General features: G+C 49.6%; 1 protein-coding gene across 4 annotated transcripts in view; it reads left to right on the top strand.

Moving 5' to 3' along the window:
* Nucleotides 1–17,504, top strand: part of LOC135370921 (uncharacterized) — a 90,309-nt gene that overhangs the window by 53,857 nt on the left and 18,948 nt on the right. For all 4 annotated transcript variants that reach the window (XM_064604851.1, XM_064604842.1, XM_064604868.1 and 1 more), the window contains one exon: nt 903–1,010. In XM_064604851.1, coding sequence (XP_064460921.1) covers nt 903–1,010 — 108 coding nt within the window. The remainder of the gene's footprint in view (nt 1–902; nt 1,011–17,504) is intronic.

The raw sequence follows: 17,504 nt of genomic DNA, 5'->3' as shown, positions 1-17,504 counted from the left end.
GTAATCACACAAAATCTAACAATAAATTTCATTCTGTCTTCGAAATAAGAAAATCACCTTTACTCTGTAAACACAAATTGTCCCAGATGGTCCTGGAGTTACGCATGCTCGGTCCTGCGGCAGACTGCGTGAGTTATCCCTCCCTTGTTAGTAGCGATGCAGTACTTGCCAGGCTTAAACTAAAGAGAACGTGATAGCCTCCGTCATCTTATCTGCTCCTGGTTAACATTGTTATCCTCACCCTCAAGCGTACAGCCTGTTGGCCCAAACAAGGTACCGCTGTTGGTGTGAGCCAGTCCTATCGACTTCTTCGGCCTTCACCTTTCTACATTGTCGTCATTCTATCACTGTTTAGAGTTAATGAGATGCCGCCTTCGTCGCATTTACGCCCGCAAGCTTGTGTCCTTCTTCCATGTTAACTCCACCCTTGTGAGCGTTAGCTGCACTTGGCATCATGAATCGTAGGGGAATTTTAGCGGTGATGTATTTGAGAAGCTTGCAGGACAATGTTTTGTTTTCTGGTTTCAACTGATTCCGTGTTAGCACCGCGAAGCAATTGTCGCTATCAGCGGCGTACAGACGAGGACAGAGGGAAAGAGCATAGCAGCAAGGAGTTGGAAATATAGGGTTAGTACGTCTCCTGGGCCGACTTCAATGACAACTGCGTAGACATTCGTCTGCCGTAAAGCCCAGGGAGCAAATTAGACAACACAGCACTGGTTAAGACAGGACATACCACATCTCGGTCTTTAGCACAACGTCGGCTACCACCTACGGGCGGACGCTTTCACCCACAGGGTCACGCCACTGGTGCAGGACAATCCATGAAAGGCCTAGGGCAATGACTCTTTTTTAAATGTATTTTGAAAATAATGTCTCGTATACAATTTTCTGTTTTCCAGACTCGGTGCACCGACGGCCTGCACACCGGACCACTATTTGCTGGAGGGAAACTCTAGGCTTTTTGATCTGTCGCCTTGTGTTATGAGCAATATTACAAATCATCTCACGTGAGTACCTGATTACTCACCGCCACTAATCAAGAGTGCGCAGTCTCGTATTCAATTCGAGATTGCTCCCGTAATAATTTCGCAGTTGACATTAATGAGATCTAACGCGTAATTTCTGGAAATTTACAGCGATAGGAGGATACAGGTCAACAACTGACTCACAGACCTCCAGGGGTGGGCAGCAAAAGTAATATTTTGTATTATAATACAAACGCATAATACTTCCCACAAATCAGTATTATATACCAATTACAGTACTGAGATGGTACACTACGTAATCCTACGTACTACGTACTCCTGGTCATCTAACTCCGTCGTAACCCTATGAAAGAGGTCGTTCTAGGCCGAGGAGCGACCGCCATGGCGGCGCTCTCGATACTACGGGTGCTACTCCAACCGGCTCATAGCTGTTGCGGGTGGTATTTCTCGCAGGGCGTTCGTGAAAGAATAATTTATGCCCAAATGCTGCTGTGTCGTTCTGCAATTCCGGAAGCAGTCACGCAGAGAACGTATGCCGCTATTCGCATTTCTTACCGACGAAACTCTGAAGAATGCGTGGAATCGTGCCACTCCGCGACTGGAGACTTCAGTTTCCACTCCCCCAACACACGTCTGTATGCCAATCATTTCCACGCGGACGATATCTCACTACAGCGTGACAATCAACGTAAGATTGCATAGGGGTACAAGTGTTTGCTCCCCTCATTTTTTACCCATAGCAGTTGAACAACAACAACGTTATTACGATATGATGACTGGGGAGTTTCACCGGCAAGGGCGATACTCTACCCCATTACACTACTCTCCCCACAGTTGCTTTGCGGCGCTAACAAGGAATTTACATATATACCCACACCCACACACACACACACACATATATATATATATAAGTTGAAATAAACGAATGCGGTTGACCACGAAAAATAAAGGTATTCAGTAAAGATCAGAAGTGGAGACAGTGCTTCTACAGGACAAGGTATAAAAGGTATAACTTTAACTAAGGACAAGGTATAACTTTATTAAAAAAAAGGGAGTATTCGACGTTTCGACAGCAGCGCTGTCTTCAACAGGAATGGGATATTATGGTGACGCAAGACAATTGCAAAGAATGAGAGGGGAATATGTACAAGGAGAGAGGGCAGCACACGTGCTTTGTCAAACAAAGGTAAAGGGGTACAATGAATCATAGGCAGTCATGTTCTTCGCCGGAGGGCAATGATTTCCTGGGGTGACCAGCCGGGGAGTCTGAAAGAGATACAAAAGAGTGTATGTATTCTGAGAGAATTAGGAATTTAGGTTGCGAACTGTTGAGAGGACGCCGGGGTCCTCGCTAATCTGGCTTTTAAATTTGTAGATGGAAAACCCGATTGCAGAACGAAAATGGCTATGTCGTTAATTGAGTGGCCGGGTTTACTAAAATGTCGAGACACTGGCAGATTAGGTTCCTTTGATACGTCGGTCCTGTGGTTGTTGAATCGGATTCGGGAGGATGTAGCTGTTTGACCGATATATTGGGCCTTGCACTCATTACATTGAAGGAGATAAAGGACGTTAGAAGAGTTACCATTACCAAGAGTTACCAAGAGACCATTAATTTTTGTGCGATAGTTTGAATCTGTGCTTTCTACTCTGGTAGCCGTTTGCATTAATTTACAGATCTGGCATCTGCGTCCGTTGCATGGTTGACAACCGTTGTGTTCCGAGGACTTGTTTAACTTGGCGTTCACAAGTGTGTCTTGGATGTTCCTTGCTCGACGATAAGTAACGCGGGGTGGTTCCGGAAACACCTGACTCATACGATCAGATTGGGTGAGGATTGCATAGTGCCGTTTAAGTATGCGGTTTACGTCCGGGGCATAACCGTTGAAGCTAATAGTGAGGTTTACCGAAGAATTCTTATCGGCTCGGGGCTGAGTTTGGAATAGGTTCTCTGGATCGGCTGATCTAGCTCTGGCTATGACATCTTTTACGACCTGATTAGGATATTTTCTATCTGCGAAAGTTTCTTCAAGGCTCTCAAGATGATTGTCTAGTTCGTCATCGTTAGAACATATTCTCCGGTAACGCAGCGCTTGACTATAAGTGATAGCTAGCTTAGTGTGCCTGGGGTGGCAACTCTGGAACGATAGATATTGTTGGGAGTCGGTAGGTATGCTATACAGACTGGTGGTTATGATTCCATTATGTAGTTTAACTTCCACATCCAGAAAATTAACAGCTGAGGAGGAGTAACTGAATGTAAATTCAATACTGGGATGTACTTGGTTAAAGCCGTTAACAAACAACTGAAGGTCGTATTCGGAGTGGGGCCAAATAATGAATATATCATCTAGGAATCGCTTATATAGGAGTGGCTTCAGTGCACAATTTCTGAGGAACGGTTTTTCCAAGGATGCCATGAAGATATTTGCATAGTTAGGGGCCATTTTTGTTCCCATTGCTGTACCATTGACCTATATGTAGCGTTTGTCGTCGAATTCAAAGTTATTGCATGTTACCGTGTATTCACACGAGCGTGTTTTCTGACGGCGCAGCGACTGAAGGAGCGAGAGGGGTAAATGATAAGACGCTGAGGCTACGCCCTTTTGGAACGCCTACACAGATAGTGTTCCAATGTGCTGTCGGCTCAGATGTTGGGGAAGCCGGGGATTACGTTCGCGCTGCGGTTGAACGTTGCAGCATTAATTTTATGTGCACGGCGCTTGGTACACAATGGACGAAAGAAAGCGAAAATTTGTGGCTCTTGCTTTTCTCATATTGACGATAGTGAATGCTGCCACGAAAAGAAGCGGTTAAAGAAGCTATGGACGAATGAATGGTTGCTGAGGAAAGAGTACGTCTGCAAAATAGCCTTCTACGGGAGCTACGACACGAGGACCCATTTGCTATACCGGCTTTGGTAGCTTCCAATTCCTGCGTTTCATTGGTCCCATTGCTTTAGACGTTGGACAGGCCATGTTTTTGTGTCTACTACTCATTCCCAGTGAAACGTTCATCGCGTATACCGGTGGCATAGCGAGGCAGAGTTCACACCCACTCAAACAACCCTTATGATCTGTTTCTTTTTCTTTTTCTCTTTTATTGGTGGGGGTACGTTACCGTCCCATACATACATATAAAATTATGGAACAAAACGAAATTCTCGAATTGGCACTTTTTGCATATCGCGTTATATAGGAAGCTCCCCTAGTGACTAATTATGAAATAATGTCATGACAAAGCGAGACGTCATCACGTAAGTGTTGAATCTTCAGCACTATAGCTTTGTCCAGGGGTAAAGCACGTTGCTCTAAAGCGCTGTGGCAGTTCTCAAACTGTGTGGCCGCGATGAATGGGAAACACGTAAGAATAGTGAAACCGCGGAAAACTGACTCCCTTTATTACAACTGATCGTTCTCGTTGGTGCTTGTCAGAACACGATGTATGCACATAGTGGCCTCCCGTGAATGCGCTGCATGACGTGATGATGACCCCGGGGTGCTGCCATGTAGGCTTGTGTAATGACAGCCCTAAAATATTATACCATTACATGGTTAATTTATGATGCCAGACAACTATGAATATGCGTGACCCCACAGTGGCCGGCTTGGCGATAAAATTTTGCACCCCTTTGTCTTACCCGGCGTGCGATACTGCTCACACATTTCTCGTTTTTAAACCAAACTGCTAGCGTCCTGAGCCGATACCTTTTGGTTTGGAACGCGAATGCTGCCAACTCGTTATTATTAATTAACAGCAACTGATACAACGACTGCGCCGTGAATATGGGGACCCAAAAAGTGTTTTGATGTACACATCTACCGTTGCTTCGACATCCGGGTGTCTCTTTTCCATTTCAAGAGCGATCTTTTCCCACGTGGCATATTTCCTCGGTACATTTCGGTTTTGCTCATATGCAAGCTTCCACAAGATCGGATGTTGCTCTACCTGGTGTAATAGATAAAAAATAATAGTGCTTGTAACATTGGCAACAGAGGGTGGCTTTCTTTTTCGCTCCGTCCTCCTTCTGCGCGTCAGTCGTCAGATTCTGTGCCCCGCGAACAAACTATCCGTGTGCTTCTTTCTGACGGACGGAGCTGCTGAGCGCAGTGATGTTGCACAAGGCTCTTTGATATCTTGCCAAAAACACAATAAAAACGTGCGCGCTTCATAGATTCTGCTGTGCGATAAGCTCCGCCCGCGACCGAATGGTTGGATGATTGCGTGATAATGCTGATACCTCCTTCTCCTCCTTCAGTCGCTGCGCAGTCAGAAAAGGCGCTCGTGTGAATACACGGTTAGGATCAGGTTCAGGAGTTCCGTGAGGACAGACGTATCATAACCCTGATCGGGTTGATTCTTAAATGCACACTCTGCTGCTGCTATTCCATCTGAGTGAGGAATGTTAGTATACAGCGAAGTGACATCTAGGGTTGCTAACAGACAGTTAGGGGGAACGTTTATTTTACGTATATCTTGAAGGAAATGGTTGGTATCCTTAACGTACAAGTCGAATTTAGACGGGATGGGCTTGAGGAGATGATCCACGAATGATGAAAGATTCTCAGTGGCTGTACCATTACAGGAAACAATCGGTCTTCTGGGGTTACCCGGCTTATGTATCTTGGGGAGCATGTAAAATCTACCAGGCCTAGCGTCCTTTGGGAGTAAATACTGGTACAAGCTCTCGTCAATCTTTTTAGCGTTTTTTAATCTTGTTAGGACTTTGGTTACATTGGCACTAATTTCGGGGAATGGGTCAGTTTCGAGAGGTCTGTAAAATTCCGCGCACTGAAGTAGGCGGAGGCCTTCTGTAACGTATGATTGTTTATCCATTACAACTATCGCGCCTCCTTTATCTGCCCTCTTAATTACGATATCCTTGTCGTTCTCTAATGCCGACAAGCTTTCTTGCTCCTGCTTAGTGAGGTTATACCTGAGTTTGCGTTTGGCGCTGTCCTGATACGCACGGAAGATATCCTTCTGAACTGCTTTAATGTACAAATCAAGGGTTTTATCTCGGTTAGGTTCTGGAGTGAACTCTGATTTTATACGAAACAAATTACCGTTCGACTATGTCTTTTCATGAAAATATTCTGCAAGGCGTAGCCTCCGGGCAAAGTTATCAAGATCTAAATGTAACTGGTATTCATCCACTCTTGCATCATTAGGGCAGAACGATAATCCTTTACCAAGTAGGGAACGATCGGAGTTCGTAAGTTCACGTGAAGAAAGGTTGATAACGTTACAATCTTTTGGTAGTCGGTCGGCATCACGCATTGGAGGGGAATTATTATTTAGATGCGTTTCAGGGGCGTGCTGCAGGTTAGGGTTTGAGGCTACGGCAGAAGTGGAGAAGAAATTGGGCGCGTTTGAGGCTGTGTTATCGGCGGTATGATGTTGTATGTTATCCCGAGTGAGTTTTTTTTCCTTCTGTACTTTTAGGCTCACTCGTTTCTTTTGAAAGAACTCGTCTAGTTCTGCTCTATGAGACTCAGATAAGGTGGTTGCGTTTGAGACGGTGTTTGCCTCCTCTGACAGGGAATTGGTTGTATCTTGACACTGCAAAATTAGTATTTTAGTTAGGGCTAGGGACGTATTGTGCAGGGTTGATAGCCACTTTTTTTTCAAGGTTTTGGTTAAGAGGAAACGTAGATATCTTATGAATCTGCAGTCCTCGCGGGAATTTTCCACTCCTTTCATAAGTTACCAGAGTATTAAGGTGAGAGGAGTAGCGCGCAATTTTGTCCGCGATTTTTCTGACTTGCAAAAACGCCTGAGTGTCACTGCTAGTAGTTTCGCCGGGTTGGGATTGACTAACCGGTGAGTTTGAACCAATTTATCCCAATTTTCAATTATATCAATTTTTGGCTGCACGTATAGCAGATGTTTGTAAGTCAAACGTCGCCATGCCAGTACTGGGCAGCTCATTCGGCCTTCTTGGGCCTCATCAGCAGTACGCATGCAGGCAACGTTTGAGCGGATGGCGCCAGAAGGTCACATGGCCACGTGATGCCTCCCGTCAGGGTGTCATACGACACCTCTGAAAGCCCACTGCAAAGCCAGTCAAGTGTATAAAGGAAAAAAATAGCAGGAGCTCTTTGGCTGCACGTACAGCATATGTTTGTAAGTCAAACGTCGCCATGCCACTACTGGGCAGCTGTTTCGGGCTTCTTGGGCCTCATCAGCAGTACGCAGGCAGGCAACGTTTGAGCGGATGGCGTCAGAAGGTCACGTGGCACGTGATGCCTCCCGTCAGGGTGTCCTACGACACCTCTGAAAGCCCAGTGCAACGCCAGTCAAGTGTATAAGGGAAAAAATAGCAGGAGCTCTTCGGCTGCACGTATAGCAGATGTTTGTAAGTGAAACGTCGCCATGCCACTACTGGTCAGCTGATTCTGCCTTCTTGGGCCTCATCAGCAGTACGCATGCAGGCGACGTTTGAGCGGATGGCGTCAGAAGGTCACGTGGCACGTGATGCCTCCCGTCAGGGTGTCATACGACACCTCTGAAAGCCCAGTGCAAAGCCAGTCAAGTGTATAAGGGGAAAAATAGCAGGAGCTCTTTGGCTGCACGTATAGCATATGTTTGTAAGTCAAACGTCGCCATGCCAGTACTGAACAGCTGTTTCGGGCTTCTTGGGCCTCATCAGCAGTATCTAGGCAGGCAACGATTGAGCGGATGGCGTCAGAAGGTCACGTGGCACGCGATGCCTCCCGTCAGGGTGTAATACGTCACCTCTGAAAGCCCAGTGCAAGGCCAGTAAAGTGTATAAGGGAAAAACATAGCAGGAGCTCTTTGGCTGCACGCATAGCAGATCTTTGTAAGTCAAACGTCTTCATGCCAGTACTGGGCAGCTGATTCGGCCTTCTTGGGCATCATCAGCAGTACGCATGCAGGCAACGTTTAATCGGATGGCGTGAGAAGGTCACGTGGCAAGTGATGCCTCCCGTCAGGGTGTCGTACGACACCTCTGAAAGCCAAGTGCAAAGCCAGTCAAGTGTATAAGGGGAAAAAATAGCAGGAGCTCTTTGGCTTCACGTATAGCATATGTTTGTACGTCAAACGTCGCCATGCCAGTACTGGACAGCTCTTTCGGGCTTCTTGGGCCTCATCAGCAGTACGCAGGCAGGCAACGTTTGAGCGGATGGCGTCAGAAGGTCACGTGGCACGTGATGCCTCCCGTCAGGGTGTCGTAAGACACCTCTGAAAGCCCAGTGCAAAGCCAGTCAAGTGTATAAGGGGAAAAATAGCAGGAGCTCTTTGGCTGCACGTATAGCATATGTTTGTAAGTCAAACGTCGCCATGCCAGTACTAAACAGCTGTTTCGGGCTTCTTGGGCTTCATCAGCAGTATGCATGCAGGCAACGTTTGAGCGGATGGCGTCAGAACGTCACGTGGCACGCGATGCCTCCCGTCAGGGTGTCATACGTCACCTATGAAAGCCCAGTGCAAGGCCAGTAAAGTGTATAAGGGAAAAAATAGCAGGAGCTCTTTGGCTGCACGTATAGTAGATGTTTGTACGTCAAACGTCCTCCATGCCACTACTGGGCAGCTGATTCGGCCTTCTTGGCCCTCATCAGAAGTACGCATGCAGGCAACGTTTGAGCGGATGGCGTCAGAAGGTCACGTGGCACGTGATGCCTCTCGTCAGGGTGTCATACGACACCTCTGAAAGCCCAGTGCAAAGCCAGTCAAGTGCATAAGGGGAAAAAATAGCAGGAGCTCTTTGGCTTCACGTATAGCATATGTTTGTACGTCAAACGTCGCCATGCCAGTACTGGACAGCTGTTTCGGGCTTCTTGCGCCTCGTCAGCAGTACGCAGGCAGGTAACGTTTGAGCGGATGGCGTCAGAAGGTCACGTGGCACGTGATGCCTCCCGTCAGGGTGTCGTAAGACACCTCTGAAAGCCCAGTGCGAAGCCAGTCAAGTGTCTAAGGAAAAAAAATAGCAGGAGCTCTTTGGCTGCACGTATAGCATATGTTTGTAAGTCAAACGTCGCCATGCCAGTACTGAACAGCTGTTTCGGGCTTCTTGGGCTTCATCAGCAGTATGCATGCAGGCAACGTTTGAGCGGATGGCGTCAGAACGTCACGTGGCACGCGATGCCTCCCGTCAGGGTGTCATACGTCACCTATGAAAGCCCAGTGCAAGGCCAGTAAAGTGTATAAGGGAAAAAATAGCAGGAGCTCTTTGGCTGCACGTATAGTAGATGTTTGTACGTCAAACGTCCTCCATGCCAGTACTGGGCAGCTGATTCGGCCTTCTTGGGCCTCATCAGAAGTACGCATGCAGGCAACGTTTGAGCGGATGGCGTCAGAAGGTCACGTGGCACGTGATGCCTCTCGTCAAGGTGTCATACGACACCTCTGAAAGCCCAGTGCAAAGCCAGTCAAGTGCATAAGGGGAAAAAATAGCAGGAGCTCTTTGGCTTCACGTATAGCATATGTTTGTACGTCAAACGTCGCCATGCCAGTACTGGACAGCTGTTTCGGGCTTCTTGCGCCTCGTCAGCAGTACGCAGGCAGGTAACGTTTGAGTGGATGGCGTCAGAAGGTCACGTGGCACGTGATGCCTCCCGTCAGGGTGTCGTAAGACACCTCTGAAAGCCCAGTGCGAAGCCAGTCAAGTGTCTAAGGAAAAAAAATAGCAGGAGCTCTTTGGCTGCACGTGTAGCATATGTTTGTAAGTCAAACGTCGCCATGCCAGTACTGAACAGCTGTTTCGGGCTTCTTGGGCCTCATCAGCAGTATCTAGGCAGGCAACGATTGAGCGGATGGCGTGAGAAGGTCACGTGGCACGCGATGCCTCCCGTCAGGATGTCATACGTCACCTCTGAAAGCCCAGTGCAAAGCCAGTCAAGTGTATAAGGGGAAAAATCGCAGGAGCTCTTTGGCTGCACGTATAGCATATGTTTGTAAGTCAAACGTCGCCATGCCAGTACTGAACAGCTGTTTCGGGCTTCTTGGGCCTCATCAGCAGTATGCATGCAGGCAACGTTTGAGCGGATGGCGTCAGAACGTCACGTGGCACGCGATGCCTCCCGTCAGGGTGTCATACGTCACCTCTGAAAGCCCAGTGCAAGGCCAGTAAAGTGTATAAGGGAAAAAATAGCAGGAGCTCTTTGGCTGCACGTATAGTAGATGTTTGTACGTCAAACGTCTCCATGTCAGTACTGGGCAGCTGATTCGGCCTTCTTGGGCCTCATCAGAAGTACGCATGCAGGCAACGTTTGAGCGGATGGCATCAGAAGGTCACGTGGCACGTGATGCTTCTCGTCAGGGTGTCATACGACACCTCTGAAAGCCCAGTGCAAAGCCAGTCAAGTGCATAAGGGGAAAAATAGCAGGAGCTCTTTGGCTTCACGTATAGCATATGTTTGTACGTCAAACGTCGCCATGCCAGTACTGGACAGCTGTTTCGGGCTTCTTGCGCCTCGTCAGCAGTACGCAGGCAGGTAACGTTTGAGCGGATGGCGTCAGAAGGTCACGTGGCACGTGATGCCTCCCGTCAGGGTGTCGTAAGACACCTCTGAAAGCCCAGTGCGAAGCCAGTCAAGTGTCTAAGGAAAAAAAATAGAAGGAGCTCTTTGGCTGCACGTATAGCATATGTTTGTAAGTCAAACGTCGCCATGCCAGTACTGAACAGCTGTTTCGGGCTTCTTGGGCCTCATCAGCAGTATCTAGGCAGGCAACGATTGAGCGGATGGCGTGAGAAGGTCACGTGGCACGCGATGCCTCCCGTCAGGGTGTCATACGTCACCTCTGAAAGCCCAGTGCAAGGCCAGTAAAGTGTATAAGGGAAAAAAATAGCAGGAGCTCTTTGGCTGCACGTATAGCAGATCTTTGTAAGTCAAACGTCTCCATGCCAGTACTGGGCAGCTGATTCGGCCTTCTTGGGCCTCATCAGCAGTACGCATGCAGGCAACGTTTGAGCGGATGGCGTCAGAAGGTCACGTGGCAAGTGATGCCTCCCGTCAGGGCGTCGTACGACACCTCTGAAAGCCAAGTGCAAAAACCAGTCAAGTGCATAAGGGGAAAAAATAGCAGGAGCTCTTTGGCTTCACGTATAGCATATGTTTGTACGTCAAACGTCGCCATGCCAGTACTGGACAGCTGTTTCGGGCTTCTTGCGCCTCGTCAGCAGTACGCAGGCAGGTAACGTTTGAGTGGATGGCGTCAGAAGGTCACGTGGCACGTGATGCCTCCCGTCAGGGTGTCGTAAGACACCTCTGAAAGCCCAGTGCGAAGCCAGTCAAGTGTCTAAGGAAAAAAAATAGCAGGAGCTCTTTGGCTGCACGTGTAGCATATGTTTGTAAGTCAAACGTCGCCATGCCAGTACTGAACAGCTGTTTCGGGCTTCTTGGGCCTCATCAGCAGTATCTAGGCAGGCAACGATTGAGCGGATGGCGTGAGAAGGTCACGTGGCACGCGATGCCTCCCGTCAGGGTGTCATACGTCACCTCTGAAAGCCCAGTGCGAAGCCAGTCAAGTGTCTAAGGAAAAAAAATAGCAGGAGCTCTTTGGCTGCACGTGTAGCATATGTTTGTAAGTCAAACGTCGCCATGCCAGTACTGAACAGCTGTTTCGGGCTTCTTGGGCCTCATCAGCAGTATTTAGGCAGGCAACGATTGAGCGGATGGCGTGAGAAGGTCACGTGGCACGCGATGCCTCCCGTCAGGGTGTCATACGTCACCTCTGAAAGCCCAGTGCAAAGCCAGTCAAGTGTATAAGGGGAAAAATCGCAGGAGCTCTTTGGCTGCACGTATAGCATATGTTTGTAAGTCAAACGTCGCCATGCCAGTACTGAACAGCTGTTTCGGGCTTCTTGGGCCTCATCAGCAGTATGCATGCAGGCAACGTTTGAGCGGATGGCGTCAGAACGTCACGTGGCACGTGATGCCTCCCGTCAGGGTGTCGTAAGACACCTCTGAAAGCCCAGTGCGAAGCCAGTCAAGTGTCTAAGGAAAAAAAATAGCAGGAGCTCTTTGGCTGCACATGTAGCATATGTTTGTAAGTCAAACGTCGCCATGCCAGTACTGAACAGCTGTTTCGGGCTTCTTGGGCCTCATCAGCAGTATCTAGGCAGGCAACGATTGAGCGGATGGCGTGAGAAGGTCACGTGGCACGCGATGCCTCCCGTCAGGGTGTCATACGTCACCTCTGAAAGCCCAGTGCGAAGCCAGTCAAGTGTCTAAGGAAAAAAAATAGCAGGAGCTCTTTGGCTGCACGTGTAGCATATGTTTGTAAGTCAAACGTCGCCATGCCAGTACTGAACAGCTGTTTCGGGCTTCTTGGGCCTCATCAGCAGTATCTAGGCAGGCAACGATTGAGCGGATGGCGTGAGAAGGTCACGTGGCACGCGATGCCTCCCGTCAGGGTGTCATGCGTCACCTCTGAAAGCCCAGTGCAAAGCCAGTCAACTGTATAAGGGGAAAAATCGCAGGAGCTCTTTGGCTGCACGTATAGCATATGTTTGTAAGTCAAACGTCGCCATGCCAGTACTGAACAGCTGTTTCGCGCTTCTTGGGCCTCATCAGCAGTATGCATGCAGGCAACGTTTGAGCGGATGGCGTCAGAACGTCACGTGGCACGCGATGCCTCCCGTCAGGGTGTCATACGTCACCTCTGAAAGCCCAGTGGAAGGCCAGTAAAGTGTATAAGGGAAAAAATAGCAGGAGCTCTTTGGCTGCACGTATAGTAGATGTTTGTACGTCAAACGTCTCCATGCCAGTACTGGGCAGCTGATTCGGCCTTCTTGGGCCTCATCAGAAGTACGCATGCAGGCAACGTTTGAGCGGATGGCGTCAGAAGGTCACGTGGCACGTGATGCCTCCCGTCAGGGTGTCGTAAGACACCTCTGAAAGCCCAGTGCGAAGCCAGTCAAGTGTCTAAGGAAAAAAAAATAGAAGGAGCTCTTTGGCTGCACGTATAGCATATGTTTGTAAGTCAAACGTCGCCATGCCAGTACTGAACAGCTGTTTCGGGCTTCTTGGGCCTCATCAGCAGTATCTAGGCAGGCAACGATTGAGCGGATGGCGTGAGAAGGTCACGTGGCACGCGATGCCTCCCGTCAGGGTGTCATACCTCACCTCTGAAAGCCCAGTGCAAGGCCAGTAAAGTGTATAAGGAGAAAAAATAGCAGGAGCTCTTTGGCTGCACGTATAGCAGATCTTTGTAAGTCAAACGTCTCCATGCCAGTACTGGGCAGCTGATTCGGCCTTCTTGGGCCTCATCAGCAGTATGCATGCAGGCAACGTTTGAGCGGATGGCGTCAGAAGGTCACGTGGCACGTGATGCCTCCCGTCAGGGTGTCATAAGACACCTCTGAAAGCCCAGTGCAAGGCCAGTCAATTGTATAAGGGAAAAATAGCAGGAGCTCTTTGGGTGCACGTATAGCACATGTTTGTAAGTCAAACGTCGCCATGCCAGTACTGAACAGCTGTTTCAGGCTTCTTCGGCCTCATCAGCAGTACGCAGGCAGGCAACGTTTGAGCGGATGTCGTCAGAACGTCACGTGGCACGTGATGCCTCCCGTCAGGGTGTCATAAGACACCTCTGAAAGCCCAGTGCAAAGCCAGTCAAGTGTATAAGGGAAAAAAATAGCAGGAGCTCTTTGGCTGCACGTACAGCATATGTTTGTAAGTCAAACGTCACGATGCCAGTACTGGACAGCTGTTTCGGGCTTCTTAGGCCTCATCAGCAGTACGCGTGCAGGCAACGTTTGAGCGGATGGCGTCAGAAGGTCACGTGGCACGTGATGCCTCCCGTCAGGGTGGCATACGACACCTCTGAAAGCCCTGTGCAAAGCCAGTCAAGTGCATAAGGGGAAAAAATAGCAGGAGCTCTTTGGCTGCACATATAGCATATGTTTGTAAGTCAAACGTCGCCATGCCAGTACTGAACAGCTGTTTCGGGGTTCTTGGGCTTCATCAGCAGTACGCAGGCAGGCAACGTTTGAGCGGATGGCGTCAGAAGGTCACGTGGCACGCGATGCCTCCCGTCAGGGTGTCATACGTCACCTCTGAAAGCCCAGTAAAGTGTATAAGGAAAAAAATAGCAGGAGCTCTTTGGCTGCACGTATAGTAGATGTTTGTAAGTCAAACGTCTCCATGCCAGTACTGGGCAGCTGATTCGGCCTTCTTGGGCCTCATCAGAAGTACGCATGCAGGCAACGTTCGAGCGGATGGCGTCAGAAGGTCACGTGGCACGTGATGCCTCTCGTCAGGGTGTCATACGACACCTCTGAAAGCCCAGTGCAAAGCCAGTCAAGTGCATAATGGGAAAAAATAGCAGGAGCTCTTTGGCTTCACGTATAGCATATGTTTGTACGTCAAACGTCGCCATGCCAGTACTGGACAGCTGTTTCGGGCTTCTTGCGCCTCGTCAGCAGTACGCAGGCAGGTAACGTTTGAGCGGATGGCGTCAGAAGGTCACGTGGCACGTGATGCCTCCCGTCAGGGTGTCGTAAGACACCTCTGAAAGCCCAGTGCGAAGCCAGTCAAGTGTCTAAGGAAAAAAAAAATAGCAGGAGCTCTTTGGCTGCACGTATAGCAGATGTTTGTAAGTCAAACGTCGCCATGCCACTACTGGGCAGCTGGTTCGGCCTTCTTGGGCCTCATCAACAGTACGCAGGCAGCCAACGTTTGAGCGGATGGCGTCAGAAGGTCACGTGGCACGTGATGCCTCCCGTCTGGGTGTCATAAGACACCTCTGAATGTGGATGCACGTTGCGCCTATGTTTATAATTTGATCGTGCATTCCCAGCCGAGGACATCTGTTTCGCTATACTTGGAGCTCGTCAGCCTTGCGCGGGGAAGTGGCACGATCTTCGGTCGGCGCTGACAGTGTGTCTCGGCGAGACATCAGCGTTCCACGGTGATGGTGCCACCTGTGAAGGCGACAGTGCAAGCCAGCAAGTGCATGTCAAAAGGAAAAATAGCCGGAGCGCAGTGGCTGCACGTTGCGCATATTTTTGTAATTTGATTGTGCACTCCGTGCCGCGGACAGCTGTTACGCAATACTTGGAGCTCGTTAGTCCTACGCAGGGAAGTGACACGATGTTGAGTCGGTGCTGACGGTGTGTCTCGATGAGACATCGGCGTTCCACTGGGGACGCGCCAACTGTGCAGGCCGCAGTGCAAGCCAGCAAGAACATGCACACCAACAAGCACAAATGAAAAATACCCGAAGCGATGTGGGTGCACGTTGTGCCTATGTTTATAATTTGTTCGTGCACTCCCAGCTGAGGACAGCTGTTTCGGTCTACTTGGAGCTGCTCAACCCTGCGCGGGGAAGTGACACGATATGGGGTCGGCGCTACCAGTGTGTCTCGGCGAGACGTCAATATTCCACGGTGACGGTCCCACCTGTGGAGGCCGCACTGAAAGCCAGCAAGTACATATACAAAGGAAAAGTGCTGAAGCTCCGTACCTGCACGTTGAACATATGTTTACAAGTCGATCGTGCACTCCCAGCCGAGGATAGGTGTTTCGCTCTACCTGGTACACGTCAGCCCGGCGCATGGAAGTGACGCGATCTTGAGTCGGCGCTGACAGTGTGTCTCGGCGAGATATCAGCGTTCAACGGTGAAGTCGCCACCTGTGGCGGTCGCAGTGCATACGAGCAAATACATATACAAAGCAAAACTAGCCGAAGCTGCGTTGGTGAACGTTGCACATATATTTATAATTTGATCGTGCTCTCCAAGCCAAGGACAGGCGTTTCGCTCTACCTGGAAGTCGTCAGCCTGGCGCAGGAAAGTAATACGATCTTGGGTCGGCGCTAACAGTGTGTCTCAGCGAGACGTCAACGCTCCACGGTGACGGCACCACCTGTGGAGGCCGCAGTGCAAGTCAGCAAGTAGATATACAAAGGAAAATAGCCGAAGCTCTGTAGCTGCACGTTGAGCATATGTTTGCAATTTGATTGTGGACTCCCAGCCGAGGACAGGTGTTTCACTCTACCTGGAAGTCGTCAGCCTGGCGCAGGAAAACGACACGATCTTGAGTCGGCGCTAACACTGTGTCTCGGCGAGACATCAGTGTTTCACGGTGACAGCGCCACCTGTGAAGGTCGCAGTGCAAGTCAGCAAATACATATACAAAGCATAACTAGCAGAACCTCTGTGCCTGCACGCTACGCATATGTTTATAATTTGATCGTGTACTCCCAGCCGATGACAGGTGTTTCGCTCTATACCTGGTACTCGACAGCCTGGCGCAGGGAAGTGACACGATCTTGAGTCGGCGCTGACAGTGTGTCTCGGCGAGACATCAGCGTTCTACGGTGAAGGCGCCACTTGTGGAGGCCGCAGTACAAGCTAGTAGGTACATGTGGTGAGGAAAAATAGCCGAAGCTCTGTGGCTACACGTTGCGCATATGTTTATATTTTGATCGTGCACTCCCAATCGAGCACAGGTGCTCACTCTACTTGGAGCTCGTCAGCCTGGCACAGGTAAGTCACACGATCTTGGGTCGGCGCTAACAGTGTGTTTCGGCGAGACATCAGTGTTCCACGGTGACGGCACCACCTGTGGATGCCACAGCGCAAGTCAGCAAGTAGATATACAAAGGAAAATAACCGAAGCTACGTATCTGCACGTTGAGCATATGTTTGCAATTCGATCGTGCACTCCCAGCCGAGGACAGGTGTTTCGCTCTACCTGGTACTCGTCAGCCCGGCGCAGGGAAGTGACACGATCTTAAGTTGGCACAGACAGGGTATCTCAGCTACACATGAGCGTTCCACGCTGAAGGCGCCACCTGTGGAGGCCGCAGTGCAAGGCAGCACATACATATACAAAGGAAATGTAGCCGAAGCTCTGTGGCTACACGTTGCGCATATGTTCATAACTTGATCGTGCACGCCCAGCCGAGGACAGCTGTTTCGCTTTACTTGGAGCTCGTCAGCCTGGCGCAGGGAAGTGACACGATCTTGGGGCGGCGCTGATAGTGAAGACCGCAGTGCGCGCCAGCAAGTACATGTAGAAAGGAGAAATGGCTGAAGCGCTATGGATGCACGTTTTGCATATGTTTATAATTTGATCGTGCGGTCCAAGCCGAGGCAAGCTGTTCCGTTCCGCTTGGAGCTCGTCAGCCCTGGGCGGGGAAGTGCCACGATATTTGGTGGGCGCTAACAGTGTGTCTCGGCGAGACATCAGTGTTCCACCTGTGAAGGCCGTAGTGCAAGCCTGCTAGTACAAAGGCAAAATAGACGAAGCGCTGTGGCTGTACGTTGCGCGTATGTTTATAATTTGATCGTGAACTTCCAGTCGAGGACAGCTGTTTCGCTCTACTTGGAGCTCGTCATCCCCGCGCGGGGAAGTGACACAATCTTGGGTCGGCGCTAACAGTGCGTCTCTGCGAGACGTCAGTGTTCCACGGTGAAGGTATATATATATATATATATATATATATATATATATGTCTATATATGTAAAAGTGAAATAATAAGACTTGGACTACAGATTACAGGAACGTTAACAAAGGCTAATTTATTTAATGGGCAATTGA

Source organism: Ornithodoros turicata, chromosome 1 (genome assembly GCF_037126465.1).
Source record: "Ornithodoros turicata isolate Travis chromosome 1, ASM3712646v1, whole genome shotgun sequence".
Classification (NCBI taxonomy): domain Eukaryota; kingdom Metazoa; phylum Arthropoda; class Arachnida; order Ixodida; family Argasidae; genus Ornithodoros; species Ornithodoros turicata.
This window is presented reverse-complemented; position numbering and strand designations above follow the sequence as displayed.